Below are 25,175 nucleotides of genomic sequence, written 5' to 3'. Positions count from 1 at the left end.
ATTTTAGGGTTACAAATAACTCATCCACTAGGCTGTAAATTTCACTAGACAAACAAGTACAGGAGAGCAAGCAAGTGAACAGCTGAGAGATGCACTACAATTTTTCTTTTCTTTCCAGTTTCACCTTAGCCCACATTTTTTTTTCGTTTCATACCAGATCACAAAATTACACCAGTTCTATTGTTTGCGATGAGCTGAAGACAAAAAAAGAAGTTCAAATTCACCTTATTCTAACAATAAGGCAAGGAAGAGCAATGGAAAGCTAAATTCTAAATGTTTTTTTGCAACATAACATTTTCAAATCAGCTTAAATCCAGAGAAAATTTTTTTTATTATGCAATTTGATTTTTACATCAATAAAATCTTAGATATAACAATACAGATGAGGGAACAACAATTTAATTTGTATTGAAATAAATATTAGATATACAAAGCAAATACAGTGAAAAAGGGTCACAATAAATTACAAGTGGAGACATTATTTTGCTCAATCACCAAAGAAAGCCCTTGACACTTCCAATTTCACACCATCAAATTTATCATTCTTGCTGATTTAAGCAGAACACAAAACAAATATGGATCCCAGGGCTTACTTTCACAGGTACCAGCACAGATAATTTAGTATGGTGATTCAATTTGAGAATCAGTAGGGACCAGTAAATCACTGCATAAAAGAAAGAGTGAATGAGGTCCTTTTTCCTTAGTGTCAGCAGGCTAGGATTATTATGTTTATTAGATTTTCTTGAAAGGAGTTCACATTTTCTCAAATATTCAGGAGCAATATTATGTCCCCTCTGAGCCCTACATTAGCATTTATGTGCTTTGATCTTGAATACAGGGGAATGATGAATTTTTCAATTTATTTTATAAATTTATAGTCTGGATAGTATTGGCCTGAAGAGTATGTAACTCCCCAACCTGTATAATATTAGATATTAAAAATGGATTCAAAAGAAGTTACTAAGAAATGCTGACATACTGTGTATACAGATTTTTTAGTTCAATATATCCCATTACATAGAGCACCAGAAGTAATGCATTTATATATCAAGCAGTTTTTTATGACTCTCTTTCTAATCCTTGTGACCCTTTTACATTTGTTTCAATATATACATATCACAAATGTTATCTGCCCAAGACTTTGCCTATTTGGTCTCAACTTACAGATACACACGCAAGCAAAAATTCATATCAAAAGCATTTGTCTTATTTTAAAGTTACAAAAGAAAATAGTCTAGGTTGGAACTAAACTGTCATGAACCAAGAAAAAAAAATGGTTAGTTTAAAAGTACTGAGCATATCAAAAAAGTAGCTCGGGAAAACTATGATGGAAAAAGTGAAATGATTCTTGGGCCTTTCCTTCCTCTGGAATGTGAGCTAATTTTTAGGTTCCAGCAAAGATACCCAATAATAACTTTTCTCTATCATTTTCTAAGAAAAAGAATCTGTTTTAGACTAAAAAAATACTGTACTTTATCTCTTGTCACATCAACTCAAATTCAGTGCAGGTCAGTTTTCCTATTTGTGCTGCACAACAGGAGAGAGACTACTCTATAGTTAATCCCTCACACAGGGATGTGTTCCTTTCTAAGAACCCTCCCAAATACCACCTCTGAAGATAAACATGTCATAGAGTAATTACTACCAGGAAACCTCCCAAACTTTTAGCAGCTCCTTTCTTATCCTTAGTATCAGATCCAGTCACAACTTTCCACCCAGAATATTACAACAGGCCTGCTCATTACAACAATCTCTGGAAATAACTCCTGGATTTATAAAACGTATATGCCTTTGGTATATTATCTGTTGAGCTACACTATCATATAACCTATGTAGAATTCTCTTAACTCTAGAGAAATTCCAACGAGATGATAAGTGAAACTATCAATAGTTGTCTCTGCAACTCAAACTGAATTTACAAATCTAGGTACCCTTCCTAATATCCAAAAATTTCAATATGCTTTTGTATTATTGTGAAAAGTATAAATTTTAAGAGATGGAACTAGTTACACCTTGTACACCTACAAAATGACCATGAACAAATTTTAAGTACCATTTTTCTACATACCTGAAATGAAGGAGAAAGAGCAATTTTATAATTGATGTGTTTAGGTAATTTAGGCACTTATGAAAACAAAAAAATGCAGAGAGACCATGATCTGAATAACACCAATAATTGTGGCCTATTCTACTATTTACCTAGGAAGCAGATATTAACAGGGTACTTCTTCCAGCTTTTGAACATTTCAATATTTTTAAAATGTACTCATAGTAAATGCTTACTAAATATTTACTGAATATTGAATAATTACATATTAAAGAGTCATGGAATTCAGGTCCTTAGTTTTATGCTGACTCAGGATTTAGTGGCATTTAACCTTCCAACATGGCCCATAAAACAGCTGAGGACTACTTGAGGAAAGAGTGCCACCTACTGCTCATAAACATAACTGTGGTTACTTTCTCCCTTGAGGTTTTCATTACAGAATAAAAATCAGTCTCAGTATGGGTGACAGCATTGAGGGTAGCAGATCAAAAGGGGATTTGGGTAGATGGGTGGATGGGAGCTTCAGAACTATATTAATTAAAACAGATTCCTTAGCATTAGATAAGGATCTTTACCACAATCCCTCAAAATTAATTTTATTCTTATCTCAAACTTAAAAAGAACAAAAACTCTCAGTTCTGCTCGTAGCATTATATACACACTTATTTTCCTTTTTCGGATGAATAATATTCATGTCCTAAACTCACAAACCTAAACTGATTTTTGATCCTGATTTTTGGGAGGAAAAGAAGTATTTTGATAGCTTTACAATTCTTAGTTATACAACAGACCATAAATCCTTCACAACTTCTGGTTTAATGTTAAGCATGCCTTGATTTTCCCCGTAAGGGAGGTTCCTAAATAACTAAATTCATTTTTTTTTAAAAAAAAGGTTAGCTTTTGGGCTTCCCTGGTGATGCAGTGGTTGAGAGGCCGCCTGCCGATGCAGGGAATGTGGGTTCGTGCCCCGGTCCAGGAGGATCCCACATGCCGCGGAGCGGCTGGGTCCAGTGAGCCGTGGCCGCCGGGCCTGCGCATCCGGAGCCTGTGCTCCGCAACGGGAGAGGCCGCAGCAGTGAGGGGCTGGCGTTCCGGGGGAAAAAAAAAGGTTAGCTTTTTTTCTTGCTTACTTCTTCTAGGAGCATCTACCTTCGTGAATTTTACGCCAAGATAATTTAAATACTAATTGTTATTTATGAAATTTCTCTTTAGACTGATGTTAAATAGTTAAAATTCATGAGGAATCAAGTATACAAATGGAATATAGAATCTTTGTTAGAAATAAAGTAGATTTTGTTCCACCTGTCCAAGAAGGTTTAATATCTAAAAGTACTAGAAGAACAGCAGCATTATACCACTTCCTAAAGAATTAGATATTCTGGATGTTAAATCAACTTTTTTTAAAACCTGTAAGTAAAAATAAATTCAGCTATGCAGCTATAACTTCTCCTAGTACATTCATTCTATATACTCTATTTCCTTAATTTTAATTTGATAGATATGCAAGTTACCCTATAATTTCAGATGTCAAATTAGCTAGTTGTATGTATTCATACTGCAAAATTCCTAACTACATGTTCATGCTAACTAAACATCTAGTAATGCTCAAATTGTAAGATTTATTTTTTCATGAGTTTAGTAGTATTTTGTTTATAAATCAAGCCTTCCTTTAAAGAACATGAGCATATCAGAAATATAACTCCATTATGTGATAAAAGCATTGACTTTTGAAGCACAGAGCGTTTTAAATTGTAATAGTATTAATGTTATATTCTTTTTGTTAAACATGAATTATTTCCTTTAGGAAAATCCTTTTGACCAATAGTAATTTTCAACATAAAGAGGAAAAACTAAAAACAGAGGCATACTTATAGATCATTCAAAGAAACATCATGGTAGAAACAGAGCACACAAAAAGAAAATTAATAAATGGAAAAACTGGTGAAATGTGACTAAGTTCTGTACCTTAATAGTTAATAGCATTGCTCCAGGGTTAATTTCTTAGTTTTAATAAATGTTGTATAGTCATGGAAGCTGTTAACACAAGGAGAAGATGAGTAAAGGGTATACAGGAACTCTCTTTACTATTTTTTACAACTCTTCTACAAATCTAAAATTATCTCAAGATTAAAAAAAATTGCAAAAGCAAACAAAAACACCTAGTAACTTAAAAGTATGCCTTCAGCAGCCAAAATTTCTTGATACAATTCAAATTTTTAAAAACGTCATTAGAAATCAATAATGTATTGTTTACTTAACCTTATAATTACTTTATTGCTCTAGAAAGTTTAGTTTTTAAAACCATCAGATAGTGATACATAGTGATAGTGAGACTGCCCCACCCCTACAATCAGCTGTATACTACGAGGCTTCTCTAACTTAGTAGATAAATATTACAAAATTACAAAAATAGCTGGTGACAGTTGAGCTATCAGGTAGGTATCACATTTCTATAGATCAAAAAGTTGAAAAAGAAAACTGATGTTACTGATAAGTCAGAGTATACTGGAGAAATCCAAGTTACATGCACATAGAAGAAAACTGGTCACAAAAAACCGTTACATTACTCTGTATTTACATTTTGCAAGGTTTTAAACATTTCCAATCATGCAACAATAAAGATCAGAATGAATTTTAAAAAGGAGTTAATGGAAGCTCAACGAACACATTTAACATATTATACAACTCAAATCACAGTTGCATAATACATCCAACCCCCCAAATACAGCTGTGCGTTACACCACCGAAACGTGTACTATTTCCCCCACAACTCCTCCCCTGGCTCCATTCCCAGGCAATAACCTTTCCTATAAACCTTTCCATTTAACCTTTTAAGTCAGATTTGATGGGTAAGTATGTATAATCTTCGTTATTATTTCAGAACAGATACAAAGTTTAATCATGCGCTCAATCTTCAGTTACATTCCTTTCAAAAGGCATCTGAATTGCTGCAACTGTCTATGAAAATCAAGCCTAAGAAACCGAGAAAACTCACAGTCAAGAATCTGATCTAAGTAATTGTATAAACTACAGTAATACTAAAACCTATGTATCCACATTTCTAAAAGAAGGATTTCCTATTTGAGAAATGTTACTCAATGGGTCTGTGAAAGGAAAACTGTCCAACTACTGTATTGCTCTCTGATGTAAAACGCTTAGGTGACCACAAATATTTACCCAATTGGTTAACAAGCTTTCAGTTGGGCCTTTTTAAAAAAAAATATTCAAAGCCACAGAAGTAATTATGAAAATAAAATTTTGGAAGGTCATAGTATAAGATACATATAGAATTCCTATTATAATGGTACATCTAAAATAAATCTGTCCTAACAAAGCAGCACAAAATCAATTTAAAAGCAATTTGAAATTAAATATAGTGGGAAGTGTTTTTGTTCAAATCATCAACCAAAATTACTGAATGGCAAAAGAATACTGTCTCAAAATATACTGAATTTACATGTTAATGTTACTATAATGAACTCATGCCAGATATAAATTCAGGTTACCAATTAGATGAAAACACATTTTAGAGCTATTTTTACCAGAGAAATAAATGTACTTCATGATAAAGGCACAGCAGCATCTAAAGAATTTTTGATACATTTATCACAAGATTCAAACTTCCCTAACTATTAACAATACATTACAATAAAGTTGCTCAGAAAGTGTTTAAAAGGCTTGATTTAACATGCCAGGAAAATGATCATTTTTCTTTCGAGATGCATTTATGTAAATTATGTAAATTGCATTGAGGTCAGTTTTACACCTGGAATTAACCATCCATAGCAGAAGTACCAGCAGCTAACAATGCATATTTATATTATATATAACTTAGCTGGATGTTAAACTATGCAACTGTTGGTGCCAGTCTGCTTATAAAGGCAATGCTCTGGAGACAAAGTCTTCTCACAAACAGTGGGCAAGCAGGTTTCATTATTAGATGTTCAACAACAATCCTCAGTTCATTAAACAAGGTCCTGCAACATAAAACAGTTTTCTTTCAGGAACCCAATGAAAAAGCAACGTAATGCAAGAGCAAATGCTAATGAGGGACTTTCCCACAGCCATTAAAGAACGTGAAGTAAAAGTAACCAGGATGCACTGTAGGGAACATACAAAATAAAATTCCCCAAATCACCTGTTTCCTTTTTCGGGGAAAAAAATCATTTAACAAAAGCATTTAATAAATGGCTCTCTCTGAGGGCTGAGATTAGGGATGATCTGTATCTTCTTTACAGTTGAGTCACATAATTTTCATATTTGACTTAGGCAAATTCAACTAGTTCTAAAAAAGAGACCAAGAAAGTGAAAATTATATAATATGAGCAATCCCACCTACTATTTCCTTAAAAGAACATACTGCCTCTTAGAGCTTTCCTCATCTGAAAAATGGGGCTATGTACTTATTGGAGTCACAGTGAAGTTTAAATGAGACAACACGGAAGATGCTCAATAAATGTTACCTCCCAACTGGATCATTCCATTGATCAAATAAGCTCTCGTTTGCCTTCAGACTAAATCCCACCTCCTCAACATCCCGTGCCTTCTGCAATCTTGTCTCAGTTGAATTTTCCTGCTTCATCTCCTACCACTCTCTGCCACGATGCCCATGTTACGCTGCCTGTTTTGAGCCTAGGCTGGCTGTGGATCACGACTTTGCCTTAACTGTGCCACTTGCCTACGAAGTACTCTTTATTACATACTGTAATCACACACACATCACACATATTGTACAGGTTAGCAGACACAAAATCATGTATACTGTACTGTAATTTATAAGTGCTTCAAAGAATCATCAAGGATAATTTTGGCTGTTCATATTTTTATGTGCTGACTCATCCTACATAAAGACACAACTTCTACCTTTTTGTATGCTCTGTGTTATTTTTATGGTTAGGAGAAGGCAATAAACTGTTTTTTAAAAGGATGTAATACACTCTCACACAAAAACAGGAAGGAAATTTGGAAAGATGCACATTTATCTAAAAACCTGACCTTCTTTTTGTATCTCCTACCTTTGTGACAGCCGCATTACTCATGACTCTCCAAGGTTCCCAGGCCAGAAACCTGGAGGTCTTCTTTATATTATTCTTCTTCCCTAAGCCCCAAGTTCCAACTCTCCTAAATAGCTTTCAAATTTATCCCTTTTTTACCACTGAATTAGTTCAGGCTCTGGACTTCTCTAACAGTTTCCAAATTGGTCTTTTTGTCCTTTTGGTGAGCCTGAAATCCATCTTCTGGAATAGTATTTCTAAATCAGACCTTATCGTGTTCTCAACCCCTCCACATTACAAACTTCAAATGCTCTTCCTACCTTAGAATAAAGTCCAAACCCTTCCACATGATCTAGTTCCTGTCTCCCTTTCTGGGCACAGATCTTCACTACTTCCCTATATACCTCCTCAACTCAAGTGACAACTACTGGCATGCCAAGCGCATTCAGGCACCCACATGCCAGAACTCAGACTTCAAAAGGCTTGGCCTTCTATTACCACCTCCTCCGTGAATTCTCATCTGTCTCCCTCTGTACTGTGTGCCTTCACAGCACCTTCATCATCATACTGACTTATGTAGCTATCTAATTCACTCAGCTCTAAGTCCCTAGAAAGCAGGTATTTCAATCCCACATTAAACTTGTTATCGTCAACACACAATCACTGTCTTCAGAATAAATGAGGCTAATGAATCAAGTTAGAGGGCATCCTGAAAACACTCTAGTTAAACCCCTTCAGGTTACCGATGAGGCATGCCTCGTTCTCGTATCCATGGTTCTATCCCTGGCATAAACAACAGCACTTTCAGTGGTGATGAAAATGTCTGTTTGTCCAATGCAGCGGCCATCAGCCACGCATGGCTTCTGAGCACTTAACAATATGGTTAGTGTTGACTCAGGAACTGAGTTTTAAATTTTATGAATTTTAATTAATTTAAATTTTAATGGTCAAATGTGGCTAGTGGCTGTTCTATTAGCACGGCTCTGCACAATCTACACTAGACATGAACAAAGGACTCATACGACTAACTTGAGAATAAATATCGTGATAAGTGAACATGGTACAAACTGGCTATATAGACTGTCTCATAACCCTTAACAAAAAAAAAGTATAGTGTAGAAAATGTAGTTTTATAGCCTGCTTATCAATATTTATAAGCCCAAATATTTTTCATTACCTTTCCACTGTTTTGATTAAAATGTGTACTAATGCGAGATGTTTATTAGCACATATTTGTGTTATCTTATAGCACTGCTATCCTTTCTTTTCTATTCCACTGAATACTTCTACATTTTTATAGGTAATGATATGATTTAAGGATATGTGGAGAAAACAGGAGTAGAGAAGAAGAGGATATAAAGAAGCAGAGAAAAACAAATCTACTGATGAAAACTGGATGCCAGGGTAGGGAACCAGAATATGACGTCTAAAATGAATACAAGAACCAGAAAGAAAAAGGGAAAAACTCATGGAATCAAGTAAAATTAAAGGTTTATTTTTGACTAGGAACTCATTAAGAACCTATGTCTAAAGAAAATAAGCTCTATTTTAGGAAGTACTGTGAAAAAGACATTGTCTGTGAGAACATAAAAACCCCTTCAAAGGAGAATAAGAAGCATAAAAAAAGGAAAATAAACTATTAAGAACCTAATAGAATCTAAGCACTTTTAAAAACACTACTTCATTTCACCTCCAGAAGGAGGTTTTTCTGTCAGTGAAGAAATTAAAATTTAAGTAACTCGCCTGAAGTCATAATGATGGATCTGGCAAATGATGGACCAGCATTCAAATTCAGTTTTTACTTTGCTTGTGAAAATATAATAGAGATCATGCTAACACACTCACTGGATTTCTGGCTGAATTCTACTACATGATGAATTTATTTTAAATGTGAAAACAAAAACTATGTTAACATTAGTATCTGAGTAACATATTTAAGAAGCTATTAAAAACAGCTATTCAGGGACTTCCCTGGTGGCACAGTGGTTAAAGAATCCGCCTGCCAATGCAGGGGACATGGATTTGAGCCCTGGTTCGGGAAGATCCCACATGCTGCAGAGCAACTAAGCCCGTGCGCCACAACTACTGAGCACGCACTCTAGAGCCTGTGAGCCCACGTGCCTAGAGCCCGTGCTCTGCAAGAGAAGCCACCATGATGAAAAGCCCACCAAAATAAATAAATAAATATATTTTTTAAAAAAGAAAAGCTATTCATTTTTGTTTTCTTCTAATTTTTGAGATCAGAAGGCACAATTTATTGTACATTAATTTAAGCCTCCGTTCCTCAATATTATGATAATTTACTAAAATATTTCTCTGCTTCATTTTTCCACTCCAAACAATTCTGCACAGGCTATCAGAAAACTATTGTGATCATGTCAAAACCATCATTCCTATACATCCAAAAAGTAAGTTCCAAACTTCTTACCCTGAAACTCAAGAAGTTTTATGATATGGCTCCAATATACCTTTTAAATCTTTGCTCCAAGCACTCACCATTCAGAATTTCCCTTATAGTCAAATAGGTCTACTCAATGCCCCTTAACCTCTGCTTTTGTCTTCTTGCCTCTGAACTTGTTCTGTTTTCCTACCTAAAATGCTTTTCCTTATTCTGTCTATTCAAAGGCTTTAAACCTTCTAGAACAAATTAAAATCTCTATTTTGTGAAACTTTCCTGGGCTCTTCTCTCTTCTGGCTCAATGATCTCTCCCCTGTTGTGGACTATAGTACTGATATAGTAGAATAAACATGACAATTCATCATAGATTGACATGTGAATACCATATCCTAAACTACTGCTTCCTTTCTTATTATTTGACATGTGTTTTTTGTTTCTTCAACTAGGAAAGTGCCTTGAGAGTGGGACTTATGTCCTACACATTTTAAAACTCCTTAAGCTTTAGCACTGTTTTAGAAGTGGTCAAGAAAAGTCTAGTCTTAGTGTCTGAAAAGAAGTACAACCACCTCCTTATCAATCCTAGGTAGTTCTAAGGCCAAAACTTAAATTCACAAAAACACTGCTTGCTTCTAAATTCTAATATAAAAGTTAAACAACTCTTAAAAGTTACAAATACTGTATTTCACAATACTCTTAATAAATAAAACAGGTTTAAACTAGTCACCAGCTTACCGACAATATGGATTTCTTCGAGAGGAGTATCGAAGAGTAAGGAATCTATAGTATATAAAAGGCTGGAGCAAACTTCCTTGACCACTGAAATAAACAAATACAAGAGCAATAAATACACATCATCAATTTCATATGTATACTCTCAAAATTTAAAGGCAATTTAATTGGAGAATGTGTGTGTCTTCATTCACCAAATGGTCACAGTATTATCTATCATATCTAAATCCAGTTATTCATGTATTTATGTAGGTATTACTTTTTTAAATTTTTAAAAGCTTTTAAATAAACCAGCAAATATTAAATAAATGCTTCAACAATTACCACTAATAACTGATAATAAAGTTTTAAAACTTTATAAAATATTTAAAACGAAAAGTAATTTATTTTATATAAGCAAATAAGAAAACTAATAAAACCACACAGGGTCACTAGTAAATTTACATAGCCTACACTATTTTTCTTCGTTTAAAAAACAATGACAATACCTCAACAGTCATATATATGTTTATGAAATTCTAAGTCTGGAATACTTTCCTAGGAAAAACTATCTTAAGATATTCACTAAAATAACTACAGATAAAATGCAGCAACAAACTAACATGCATAGTTAGGTAGCAGGGCTAAGTAAATCATATGTTTCATGGACTTGGTATGCAACTACTTAAAATCTTGACTATGAAAACTACACAGTAACTCTGAAGAAAGCAGAATATAAAGCTATACATATTACTACAACTATATTTTAAAACTTTTTGGGGGAATAAATGCACTAAGATGCTAAATATGGTTTGTTTTTCAGGTTAATTTTTTTAGTCCCACCCCTCACCCCCCACCCCTTTTTTATTTCTGGCCACACCATGAGGCTTGCGGGATCTTAGTTCCCCAACCAGGGATCAAACCTGGGCCCCTGAAGTGGAAGCGTGGAGTCCCAACCACTGGACCGCCAGGGAATTCCCTTTTTCAGCCTTTTTTTCCCTAAACTATGTGATATTACTGTCATAATAAAAGTTTACATGATTACAAACTTATAACTAAATGTAATATCCACCTTCCCCAATAAATCATATAAAACTTTAACTCTTTAAATTGAGAAATTCACATATTACAGAAAACGTTAAGTAGAAAAGAATATTCAATGAAAAACAAATTTTCCATGAGCCAAGTTAGTTCCTTCCTCAAAGTCATAGCATCCTTCCAGAAATTTACATAAACAAGTGTATATAATGACTAACACACAGTGCTCATTTTGTAATGCACTGAATCCATTTAACTCTAGGAGGGAAGTGGTATTATCATTCTGATTTTAAAGATGAAGAAACTGAGGCAGAAAGAAATATACATGTCTTTAAACACACACACCCCAAAATATAAATGGGGAATACCCTACACAGTTCTCAACCACTTTTAAACTTATTATATCTTGGAGATCATCCCCTATCACAACACATAAATTACCTCATTCTTTTCACAGCTTCAAATATTCCATCTTATGCATGTACTATTATGTAACAAGCTCTCTACTAATGAATAAAACTACAACGATCATCCTTTTACTTGTCTTTGCACATGTGTGTGTGTATATGTAAGATAAACTCATACACTACATGTATAAGAAAACTCATAGAATGTTCACTTTTAAATACAGAGCTTTATGCATTACTGCTACAAGTTTAACTTAATAAAGCCTTCTAATATCAGACTGTGTTTCTACCATGAAAGGTAGCATTTAAGGAATAATGACTTAAAATTGTTTTTAATTTTACAGTTTGCGTTGTAGTCAAGTGACACACTTGAAACATGAATAGCTTTTCTTATTAGGGATTGAATAAAACTTTATTCCTTAATTTTAATTTTTTAGAATAACAAAGTGATTCCCCTATTTAAATATTTTTGGTAAATTCTCATTTCCTTTACAATCTTAAAAATTAAAATCAACTTGTACATAATAAGTGTTTAAATAAAAGATTAAGTAGCACAATTGACTTAATATACCAGTATAGTCAAAACTTGGTGCTCCAACAAAAAATTCACTGCAGTTCCAAAAATGAGGCTTTTTTTTTTTGTGAGGGAGGGCTGTGTTGGGTCTTCACTGCTGCGCACAGGCTTTCTGTTGTTGCAGCGAGCGGGGCTACTCTTCGTTGTGGTGTGTGGGCTTTTAAGTTGTGGCTCACGGGCTCTAGAGTGCAGGCTCAGTAGCTGTGGCGCACGGGCTTAGCTGCTCCACGGCCCGTGGGATCTTCCCACACCAGGGATCGAACCTGTGTCCCCTGCATTGGCAGGCAGAGTCTTAACCACTGCACCACCAGGGAAGTCCCAAAAATGAGGTTTTTGTTTAAGTGTGCCTGGCATCTCAGCATTTCATTGTAATTCTCTTAAGCTTACCTAAAAGGAGAACAAATTATTTTGTTTATTAACCAGAATGTGGCGGTTTCAGATATAGTCACCAATTACCTCCACATGAAGAGTGAGTTTTGGTAGCTACATTTTAACTTTCACCCAGGTACATGAAACAAATCACAGAACCTCATGTGACTCAAGACCAGATGACCCAAGAAAAAGAAAAATGAGCAAGAAAGTAAGAGGGCAAAAGGTTCCTTTTACCAATTAAAATGTTTAAGTGTATGATCAGGATCACAAAAAAGAGATGAACTAACTTCTAGGGTGTAAATTTCAGAGTGGAATCATCGACAAATACAGTTGCATCAAATTCTATACCCAACATTCATGGTACGTTACAACTAGAAGGAATTTTGGCAATTACTTATTTCAACTACTACTAATTTTTTAAGTGTAGAAAATCAAGGCTCAGAAGGCTAAGTTAGTGGTCAAATCAACTAGAATCCAGCTCCCAAACACCCAATAAGAAGTCTTCCCATTGTATCATTCCAGGACCCTATTTAGATTATATTATCTAGTTTTGAACCCCACAACTTAAGCAACATGTGGTGATCCTGGATTTTTCAGAGAAAGATGTTATTTATAAGAATGGTACAGATGCATTTATGAGGAAATCTAGAAAACTCTATTACCAGCTTAAAGAAAGAGTGCTAAAGAAAGGAGTAACTGTCAGGTATTTAAAAACCTTACTAGTTAACCAAGGCAATGAACATTAGAATGAAATATTTCATAGACAAAAACAAGTTTGTTACAAATTAATGAGATTATGGAAAATAGGTAATACAGACCTATTAGAGGACAATTTGGTATGGTCTATTAAATATAAAATGCACCTAGCTTAGACTCAGCAGAAGTACAGACTCGCACAAAAGTATAAGCAGACAGGTAAAAAAAATGTTTACTGCATCAACATTTGGAAAAGTAAAAATCTGGAAACAAATGGCCATCAACAGGGGAATGGGTAATAAAATATAGCATAATAATATGATGGAACACTATACAGCCATTAAGTGAAACAAACCAGAAATATGAATGTCATATAAATAGGTCATGAAAACATACTGTATAAACGAAAAAAGCAAGATGCAGACAACTGATGCCTTTGATATAAAATAAAAACTAAACAAAGGGACTTCCCAGGTGGCGCAGTGCTTAAGAATCCACCTGCCAATGCAGGGGACATGGGTTTGAGCCCTGATCCAGGAAGATCCCACATGCCACGGAGCAACTAAGCCTGTGTGCCACAACTACTGAGCCCACGTGCTGCAACTACTGAAGCCTGCACACCTAGAGCCCGTGCTCTGCAACAAAAGAAGCCACCGCAATGAGAAGCCAGCACACCGCAACAAAGAGTAGCCCCCGCTCGCCTCAACTAGAGGAAGCCTGCGCGCAGCAACGAAGACCCAATGCAGTCAAAAATAAAATAAATTTATTAAAAAAAACCCAAAAGGGCTTCCCTGGTGGTGCAGTGGTTGAGAGTCCGCCTGCCGATGCAGGGGACACGGGTTCGTGCCCCGGTCCGGGAGGATCCCACATGCCACGGAGAGGCTGGGCCTGTGAGCCATGGCCGCTGGACCTGCGCGTCCGGAGCCTGTGCTCCGCAACGGGAGAGCCCACAACAGTGAGAGGCCCGCGTACCGCAAAAAAAAAAAAACCCAAAAAACTAAACAAAGCCCCGTACCCATAAAATAATAATATATATTTTCTATCCATCTGTGTAAGTACTTTAAAAGAACTACATACATGTACCCATATCAAACTCCTTAGCTCTGGGAAGGAGAGGACAGAACCCAACCAGGATTCACAGTCAAATGGTATTTTAGCTTTTATTTGTAACGTCCTATTATTTGAGAAACTGAAAATTGAAAAAGCAATAATCTGGGCAGAAATGTGGTTTTAAAACTTAAATGCAAGAATATAGGTAGGTCAATACTATCCTAAAGTTCTATTTTTAAAAGGAGCCTGCGTGTCCGGAGCCTGTGCTCCGCAACGGGAGAGGCCACAACAGTGAGAGGCCCGCGTACCACAAAAAAAAAAAAAAAGAAAAAAAAAAGGAAGGCTTTCTTTATTCATGCATTCCTTCTATAATTAACATACGAACAAAACATGGAGGTGGTAGTAAGCAACTAATAATACCAGACCTTAATTTTTCAGATTTTTCTCTAGTATGGGAAAAATCATCTCAATAATGTTAGAATGGACTAAACTAGCCTTCCTAAGATTCCTTCAAAAGTAGTTATTCTGAAATTAATTTTCAAAATGTTAAATGATAAATCACAAGGAATAATAAAGAAGACAAATGCCTAGGTTTATCATAGTAAACTACAGGAGTTTACTATACTCTCAGGTTCTCTACTATCATCTGAAAAGATGATTGCTAAAATCCATCTTAAGCTCTGAATCTCAGTATGTACTTCAACAGATGTAAGCAGGATAAAATTTGAGTTGATACATTTATTATGTTCACTTAGACACCAGCCTCCTAAAATAAGTATATTTTTATTCTTACCTAAAAAGCATAAAAACTGTAGCAGGCATCAAGAATATTTCATTACAAGCAATGAATTTCAGAATATTCTGTTGATTAGTGCTTAATTTATCCAAGAGAGATCTCAGCAGAGGTAAACTATTTGAACCCTTTGCCTAAAACATAAGAAAACAAACATTAGAAATAACAAAAGCATTTTCGATCACTCAATTATTTTCTTTCTTTAGATAAATTGCATATCCAATACACAATACAACCAAAAGACAATTATTTGAAAATGATATAAAAATGTACAAATTATTTAGGGACAACAGTTAACGTATTTTCCTGCTTTATTGTATTTTCTATATTTGTAGAGTTAAATAGAGAAACAACTTCAATAAAAGTCCTTTTCATTCATAGACACTTTATCTTCCTTATTTCAAGAAAAGTGGTGGTTATTTCTCTCCAACCATAACAAAACCTGGCTACCCAGAAATACAGTTAAAGTATCTGTGACTCCTTAGTTGATTAAAGGTAGAAATTACAGAGTCCAATTACTGCTGTGATCCAAGAACTATAGGGATAAATAAGGCGGCCAACACAAGGCACAATTCTGGATATTTTAATTCAAATTTCAGTGCACATGCAGTCAATCTGCCTGGCACACTGCAGTTACTAGGCTTAATGATCCAACCCAGTAATAAGAAAAAAATTCTAGGAAAGTAGCAGTTCTGAACGTCAGTGTAAAAGAAATTTGGTACACTCTACACACACGGTATGTTAAAATTACTGACAGAACAAGAGATCTCTGACAACTTATCAAATCAAAAATATATGATTTTTTTTAAATAAAAAGATCTATTTCAAACTTCAGAAATTACTCCAGGAACTGGGGGGTAAACTTGAATACAACCCCTTATCTACAAAATGTACTATTTTATCGAAACTTAAACAGTAAAAAATACCAAAACTTTCAAATCACGAATTTAGAGCAAGTTTGTACGGAATACAGGACCTTTTTGTGACAAATGCCCAAATGTCTTAAAACTCAAATTTGTGTTAACTATCTGTAAATCCAGGAGTCAAAAACAAAAAACAAAGCCAGCACAATTTTACTTACATCAAGGACCTTTTTCGTGTATGTGGCAGCATGAAGTAAAGAAAATAGCAAGACTGGGAAAATACTCACTGAAGAAAATAATTAAGGAAAACATTAAAAATTCATCAAGCACTTTGCAAAACAGGCTATGTATTATGTTCAAATATACAGATCTAAAATGGCATCTGCTAAAATGAGTTCAGTGATGGCTTTTGGTCTACTGATACACTTTATAAAATGAAGGTTTTTTTAATCTGTAAAGAAGAAAGTCAACTTGCATTTTTTAAACCTCATAGTTCTTTTTATGAAGAAAATAGTGAAAAAAGCTTTTTCATCTATTCCTATTGGATAAAATATTGCGAACATTGGCTAAATTAAGTTGAAATCTAGGCCATCTCAAAGCGTTAAGTAATACAGCTTTTAACGCTACAATGGTCATCCTGGACAGAATAACTTAGCCTTCAAATACCAAAATAGTCTTTTGTACTGCTTTCATCAACTCAGTTGCTTAGGAAAGAGTATAGAGTAGTGGTTTAAAGAGTAGTTCTCAAATTTTCCTCAACTAAAGATGTTTAATTCTTTCTTTCCTACAAGGACCCCATTATTTTGAGATACTGTTCCAATCAAGCTTTTACAGTTAATGTGTTCTCAATTTGTACAAATAAAAAAGACAGTGTATATTTGGTTTTGTATATAGTCAATTGAGAGTCTCATCAGTTTAATTACAGATGTGAGCAAAGAATCCTTATATTTGAGTTTCACTGTTTGGCTTTATGTCATAGATAAAATATACAATTTTCATTCAGCTTTCTGAAAAATGGAAATTGCTCAAAAGACTTTACACCAATTTCTGCTAGGCTGATAACAAAAAAACCCCACTTGTCCAAGTTATTTCCATGAAATGATATAGACAGTTAATTATGAAGGGCAAAAATACTTGTCCTAAAAATAGTAGCAATTTCTAAGAAATAAACCATTATATTTTTCTACACCAACTGAAAGCTTGGTGTGAGGGAAATGACCACTACAGCATAACCTGAGTATCAAATTCATTATAACCACAACTCATCATTTAAGACCCAAAGGTTCCTAAGTTCCAGGTGGCTAGTAAACAATGACCTATAGCCAAGTATTGTAAGAATCCTAACTCTCTAATATAAATGTTCTCCGATTAATATCCTCACTAATTCTTCTGTGCCATTCATAAAATTTAAGTAAAATGCCAATCTCCTGAGTAGAGATCATACACACACACACACACACACACACACACACACACAGAGAGTTTTACACTTTTAACAGAATCCTTAATTCAGAGTCAAGATATCTGGGTTTCACTCTTGGCTCTGACACTAACTTCATTTCCCTAGGCCAAGTTCCATCTTCTGTCATATGAATTTGCAGCGATCAAACCTAGGGATTTCTAATGAGTCTTACATCTCTAACATTCTATAGTTCACAAATCCTTGATAAGAGATTCATAACCTTAGCATTCATTGTTACATTTAAACTATTTAGAAAACACAAGGGGTGAAGAGTGTACAATAGAAAAAGGACAATACAACACCTTTCTAAGAGCAAAGATCACAACATGACTTTGGGATCACCTTTATTAACACAATACCCAACTACTTTAGCAATCAGATTAGTATTTCTTGCCAATTAATAGTTTATGTTATTCCCACTGCATACTCCCCGCTCCCCTCCCTGTAAGAATTTAAAGAACATTAAATCCTTAATCTCCAACATTCCCTAGAGATGGCCTAGCAAATAACTAATTGGATAGACAAGGCAGAGAGGTTGTCTTCACTGTCATGAGTCATTTGGCACCGTCTCAGGATTCACTCAATAAAACTGTCCCAGAGGTCAGTATTGATGTATTCAATTTGCTCTACATTAATTATCTAGAAAACACAGCTTCTATCATTTGTTTTTCTTTTCAAAGAAATTTTAAGCTAGTAAGGGCAGAAATATGAACCTCTATATAATTTCCCATTATATCTCAGAAAAGCAAGAATTTTAATATTGGTGATTATAAAGGACCTCAATGAATGTGGCTGACAAAAGCAGGTCAACACGATGATATGCCAAACAAACGTGCTTATCATTTACAGTTGTAGTACAACAATTACCTAGTGAGTTTTACCTACATTACTACTCACTTGCCAATGTGATGCCAGGCAAGTTACTTTAAACTCTTTGAGCTTCAGTAGCCTTATCAATAATATAATGCTCACCATAATTTTTTTCAGAGTGTTGCAAGGATTAAGTATGTCAGGTCTGTATATACTGGCAAAATAGGTGCTCAAAAAAAATGTCACTTTCCTCCTATTCTCTTTTCCTTAAAACTTATAAACAATCTATTTAAAATTTGATACTTCATGAACATAGAAAATATTATCTAAATAGGCAGTATTTAGTGTTAGAGATATATTTTATAGTGCTTTCCATTATGTACAGTTGTATCATAATTATTCAAGAACACTTAAGAACAGTACTTTTGAAAGTACAGAATACTCCCCTGAGGGATGATTCATAGCGGGGCAGGGGTGGGGGGTGGACAACCTATTAAAATGATTAAGTTTAGGGAACACTGATAACTCTTAGGTCTCACAATGCACACTACCATATCAAAGGTCCTACAGTAAAGAAATCTATTTAACAATGTTTAACCTATTGCTTCCCAAACATACCAAACTGCAGAATCCCTTCCCCTCCTTTTTTTTTTTTTTTTTTTTTTTGCGGTATGCGGGCCTCTCACTGTCGTGGCCTCTCCCGTTGCGGAGCACAGGCTCCAGACGGGCAGGTTCAGCGGCCACGGCTCACGGGCCTAGCCGCTCCATGGCATATGGGATCTTTCCAGACCGGGGCACGAACCCATGTCCCCTGCATCAGCAGGCGGACTCTCAACCACTGCGCCACCAGGGAAGCCCCTTCCCCTCCTTTTTAAGAATACCTACTTTTATCCCACAACATATTTTTGAAATGTATAAACATACAAATTCCAAATGAGTTATTTAATTCTCATTGGCTCCAGAGAGTATCCATGTGTCCTTATATTCTACTCTATCCATAGCAAATACTAATTTCTATTTATTTTATTAATTATCCCATTCTCAGCTTAAGTAAGTTATTTCTTGATTAATTTCCATTTGTTTCTAGCTCACTGGGAGTTGAAAGAAAGAGCTGATGACTTCTCTTTTCTTAAGGCAAGGCATCTGGGCATTTTCCCAAAGAATGTGTGAATTAAATGAAAGAAACATATATTAAAATAAGTCCTCCATAGGCTTGTGCTTTGAATCTGAATTTTAAAATACCCATTGCTAATAAAGAAGCTTACAAGAGGCAAGATCAAAGATACAAAGTTTAAAATTCCCAATCAGCTCTTCAAAATTTGGACTTCACATTTCAGAGTCAGAAATTCTTACACTTAATGTATCTTCATTCAAATGAAGCGCCAACAAACCAACCAACCCAGGCTTCACGGAACACCCTCATTGCTGAATCCTTCCTGTAGCAAAAAATAATAAGAAGAGATCTCCTATACACTCAGTAGGCAATTTCACTGTCAAAAAGGTACAAAAGGATACTTGTAACAGGGTAGGAATTGACAAAGATGAGTGAATACAACAGGTAGTGGCAGCTGTCCTCTAACAAAGCCTGGGCCAGGAATGCTCTGCTTAACTGGAAGTGTGGTAATCTTTGGTGCAGCCTCAGAGCACTAGTCAGAGCATTTGCCAGCAAAGCACGTTGGTAAAAGCTTGCTGCTTCATGCAACCTGCAAATTACCAGGGGAGAGGTTATCATGAGATGTAAACAACTACTGTGTCTCTTCCTCCTTTGTGAATTGCATCATAATTGCACAATACCTAAATTTATTACTTCTCAATAGAAAAAAAAATTGCTTGACCCTACTATACCTTTTTAGAAGCATCACTTTATATATATACCCAACTGAATTTTTATTTATTTCTATTGAAGCATAGTTGATGTACAATACCCAACTGAATTTTATAAAGCAGTCATTCTTCCTTTTAACAATCAAAAATGCAAAAAAACCATGAACTTATCTCATCCCCACATCCATTTTCTCTCAATTTTCAATGTGATGTTACTTTTCACAAAGCACATGATATAAAATATACCTCCAGTTGGTATTACTATAATATTAGTGCCTTAAGGATGAGACCTGTGTCTTAGTTGTCCCTGAACCCCTTGCAGTTTAACAAGTATGACACCTAAAAGGTATTCCAGAAAAAGTGAACAAGTGAATACCAAAGGCAGAAACATGCATAATACATACCCAAGAAGAGGCAGAACAAACAAAGCAGAGCAGTAAACTGTGAACAAGCGAGAAAGCCACATTGCCGTGTCCAGTTTATTGGCCATCAAGAATTGCTGAATGTAAAAAGAAAAATACTGTAGTAAATTAAGCCTGCAAATTATGTTTTTAAGGATGAATATAACGTAGTTTTATTCCTATTCAAAATGTCTCAATGCCCCTGTAGCAATTGTTTTTTTAAGATCATTAAGTGTAAACTCTTAGGGCAACTGTTTCATGTATATGCTCAGTAACAAAGCCAAACTCCCTATAGTTTTTTTTTTTTAATAAGTTTGTCTGTTTGTGGTGGCTTCGTTGCTGTGAAGCATGGGCTCTAGGTGCACAGGCTTCAGTAGTTGTGGCACGTGGGCTCAGTAGTTGTGGCTCGTGGGCTCTAGAGCGCAGGCTCAGTAGTTGTGGCGCACAGGCTTAGTTGCTCCGCGGCATGTGGGATCTTCCAGTGCCAGAGCTCGAACCTGTGTCCCCTGCGCTGGCAGGCAGATTCTGAACCACTGCGCCACCAGGGAAGTCCCCTCCTTATAGTTTTGATAATGGAAAGCATAGGAAGTACTTAAATAGAAAAATACCAGTTGACATTAAAAAAAAAAAAGACTAATTAGGCAAGAAAAATTTAACTACAATTGTCTGTATTCCTTCAACACTTGTAATACTGGCTTCACCTATTTTAAAAGAACATTAAATAAGAATTAATTGCTCTCAAGAGAACCATAATGCCTATTCTTAGAAAAAAATCTCAAATTCAAACAGGCAAGTCTCAGGTCTGAGTAAAAAGGCATCACACAAAGCCAATTTGGACTATATCAACCTTACAAAGGAGAAATGTAAAACCATGATAATAGTCACTTAGCCTCTGGATTATTCGCCAACGTACACACAAAAGCCTGGCATACTGTAGGGGCTCAAAATATGGCTGTCAGGTGTTAATGGCACGTGACATTGTGCCATTATTCTCACCTCCGATTTTATGACTTTCTTCATCCTCTTGAAGCTCCCTGACAAGTCTTAGCCTGGTTTCTGCGGCCCTGGATTAAACTTCCATATATCACTTTCTTCTCCATTTTTTCCTCATTCTATCTTTTCTTTTGCTTCATTTTGCCAACAGATGTGTCCATCATCACGAATGCAATAACTTAAAATCAGTTTTCTCATTCAAACTGTATTGTGTATTCAAATTCTAAAGTGGCTTTTACATTTTTTGATAGAACCACAAACAATTTTTACATCAAGACCCAATACAGACATATGTGAGTATATAAAATAAACAAAAATCTCACAAAAACAATATTTATCTTTACTATGCGTGATAAATTTTGGTATTTTGTATTCTATTTAATGTTTTATAAACAGTGTTTCCATGAAAAGGATTTCAAATCTCACTAATTGGTCTTAACCTGGAGTCTTAAACACTGCTCAAAGCAATCTAACTTATTTATCATTTGAAAGAAGATATAAAAAAAGTTTTGGGGAAAAATGCAAGTATCTTTTAAAATTCAAGGATGCTTTTTATTTAATTTTATTGCATGCTTTCTAACAGTATGCAGGTAATTTCAGATATATGCCTCCACTTTATTCTACCCAATCCTACTACTGTTACTCTTCTAAAGTTAAATGATCACCAGTAGTCAAGTGGAAGGATGAATCCAGCTTACAGTGCTCAGTTTCTCTACAAATATTCAGATTCTACGTGATAGTTTGAAATTTAATTTTAGAACATTTTCTTTAAAACCTATTTGTTTACGGTGTTCATTTGATGATAAATCACTAAACTGTGCATTTCATCTTGTACACTTTTATGCATGTGCATTTTACTACACAATTTAAAAAAGGTTTAAAAAAGCGTATTGGTTTACATTTTAAGAGTGAACTGACTGACCATGTTACAAATAATTCAGGCAAAAAATATAATGCATCTTTGGGTGAAAAAACTATTGAGGTGAAAAATTATTCACACAATCTTAAAGTATCATGACATAGAACACTTTTTATTTATAAAGGGAAACAAGTTATCTTTACAACAGAAACTCTGGTGGACACCACCTTAACCAAACGATCAAACTTATCTCCAATGATGAGATAAATCAACATAAAATGTTTCCTGATATATATAATGCCCTGAGAAGAACGGAATATCACTTATTTAATATTCCTACCAAAATGTTTAACCTGAATCTAGTCATCTGTAGGGGGAGGGGGGGTGGGAATCAGACAACTCCAATTTGAGAAGCGTTCTGCAAAACAACAGGTCTCAACTCTCGAAAGACAAAAATGGGAGGAGGACAAGGAAACTGTTCCAGACTAAAAGGGACCAAAGGCCAGGAAACGCAATGCACACTTCCTGATTGAGTCTGGATAAGGAGGAAGAAGCTTTAAAGGACAACTGAGGAAATCTGAATATAAATTGTGTATTAGGTTGATAACACGTATCAACGTTAAATTTCCCAAATTTAACTGCAAAAATTGCTGTGATAACTGCACTGTGGTCACGTAGAAGAATACTTAAGTACTTATGGGTTAATGATCATGATGTAAGCAACTCTCAAATGGTTCAGCAAAATTAAGGGAAGAAAAAAAGAAAAAGTGTGCATATAAACAGACATTGCAAATGTCTGAAAAGAAAAAAGTCACTCGGCTCAGTTCACATACTTAGCGTTTAAAATCAGAGGACAATTATGCTTCTGGTACAAGAAACTAGTAAGCAGCAGGCCTGCATCTTAAAAATAAAAAAGTTACAAAAGCATAGTAACATTTCTCTTCGTAAAACGACGAAAGTAAAAGAGAACGACCGCTCCCCTCTTTCTGCTTAAAAACGGGCACAACGGTTCTGGGCCAACACGCGTGTGCGGAACAAGGCGTGTGTCACGCCTCGACCTCAGGTGGCATCTTCCACCTTAGGACACAGGACAGGGACCGAGGGGTGGGAAGAAGCAAGAAGGCCCAATCTCCGCGGCATACAGGTGGGCATGCAGGTGAGCGCCACCTGCTCCAGGCTGGCCTGGTGTCGCTTCAGAAACAGAAACCTGTAGCTCCCTCTAACGTCTTCGCTCACGATCGGCCCTCTCCCCACCCCCACCCACACCAGTAGTCCCAGTCCTGAAAGCAAGGAGCCTCTGCAACGCCTCGGACCCGACTTCCAACACTTCCTGCTCCTTCCTAACTTGCAAATCAAGCCACACGGCCCTGCCCGGTCACTTACCACTGCGCCCGCCCCTCGGGGGCCGTTCGGGGCCGTATCCGCCATGGGGGTCTCACACACGCGTCTGGGACGCTGCAATCGGAAAGGGAAAAGAGCGAAGGAAGGTCAGCGCCGGGTCCGCGACTCCGGGAACTGGCTTTCCTGCTCCCGGCGGGAGCTTCCGAGCCTCCTCAGAGCAAAGGACTCGCCGCCTCAGTGCAACGGACTGTCCCACGGGTACCCGCAACGGCCAGGAAATACCTGTCCGGCACCGCCAAGAGCAAAGCTGGGTTTCTAGAAAGAGCGGAGAGAAGGCGGAGCTTCGGAACAAGGCCCTACAGGGCCGAGGTAAGGCCGCCGGCTCCAGGTTATTGCCGAACCCGGAAGTGCTCCTTTCACTTCCGTGGGGAAGAGGCGGTGACGCAGAGGGGAAACCCGCAGCGGTGCCCTGAGGCATGACGGGAAGTGTCGTTTTTCTGGCTTCGGCTTTCCGTGTCGTGCACGCCAGTTGCTCTGTAAGCTAAGAAGCGGGGATAGCCAAGCAGCTTTTGTCTCATCGTTACAGCTCAAAGATGGTCCTCCCTGCCCATGGCAAACCACGAAGGCTCTCTACTCCCTGATATAGAAGCCTCAGAAATGTCTTCTTTGCTGTTTTGTTCCAGGGGCTCGCAAGGCCCTGTGGTGCTACTTCTAACATTAGTTCTTTCAGCAAGCACTTCCTGAGGCCTGCTGTGTGACAGGCTCCATACTTGGCAAAGAGGATAAAAAGATGGTTGTGACACAGACTGCGGGAGAGATAGGCAAGATGAAATCACGGCACACTGTGTCCTATGCAGAGAGGCCGAGTTAATCACAGGAGGCCCTAATCAGAGGGGTCTGGGAAGGGTTCCTGGAAAATCTAATTCTGGCCCTAGGTTCTAAGGTAGTTCAAGCAGAAGGTAGCTACATGGGGGAGGGTATTGCAGACGGCAACAGAAAGCGCGTGAAGCAACAGGACAGAGAACTTGTTCAGTATAACCACAATGAACATGCCAGTGGAGGCGGGGATGGGCGCGGGAGGCGTGTGTGTGTGTGTGTGTGTGTGTGTGTGTGTGTGTGTGTGTGTGTGTGTGTGTTCCGGGGAGGATGTGCATTGTGCAAGATCTGGGTTAGAGAGACCAGCAGGTGTGCTAAAGAGAGAATCTGAACTTGACCCGAAATCCAGAGAACCATGGTACAATTTTAAGAAGTGTAACATTATGAGACATAAAAAGATCACTGGAAGCAGAATAAGAGGATGATCAGAGAGGCAAATCAAAAGCCTGGTGCTTAATAGGGAGGCCATTGCATATATATAGCAGAGAAGTGATGGGATTCTGAACCAGGCAGTGTTATGGGGGAAGAGAAGAGGAAAGATGACTTGGAGAGGCCATCCAAGATTTGATGACTGACTAGATATGGGTGTGCTGGAGAAGGAAGGTCATCTTTTTTTTTTTTTTTTTTTTTGTGGTACGCGGGCCTCTCACTCTTGTGGACTCTCCCGTT

The 25,175-nt window shown here is 36.6% G+C and overlaps 1 protein-coding gene across 2 annotated transcripts; it reads right to left on the bottom strand.

The window, feature by feature from the left end:
* Positions 1–318: 318 nt before the first annotated feature.
* TMEM33 (transmembrane protein 33) lies at positions 319–24,027 on the bottom strand. Of its 2 annotated transcripts, XM_082838730.1 has the most exons (8): positions 23,913–24,027; positions 23,673–23,744; positions 20,441–20,535; positions 19,728–19,915; positions 16,159–16,226; positions 15,078–15,211; positions 10,172–10,255; positions 319–6,024 (listed from the first exon to the last, which is right to left on the bottom strand). In XM_082838730.1, exons 2-8 carry the CDS (start codon positions 23,715–23,717, stop codon positions 5,895–5,897), a joined length of 744 nt encoding a protein of 247 aa, XP_082694856.1. In that variant the 5' UTR covers positions 23,718–23,744; positions 23,913–24,027; the 3' UTR covers positions 319–5,894. The 2 variants fall into 2 exon arrangements, with proteins under 2 accessions (XP_082694856.1, XP_082694855.1); XM_082838729.1 differs by having other exon boundaries at positions 23,673–24,027.
* Positions 24,028–25,175: the final 1,148 nt, after the last annotated feature.

Source organism: Leucopleurus acutus (genome assembly GCF_964270905.1).
Source record: "Leucopleurus acutus genome assembly, chromosome: 4".
NCBI lineage: Eukaryota > Metazoa > Chordata > Mammalia > Artiodactyla > Delphinidae > Leucopleurus > Leucopleurus acutus.
Note: the sequence above shows the minus strand (reverse complement) of the source record. Positions and strands in the feature narration are given on the sequence as shown.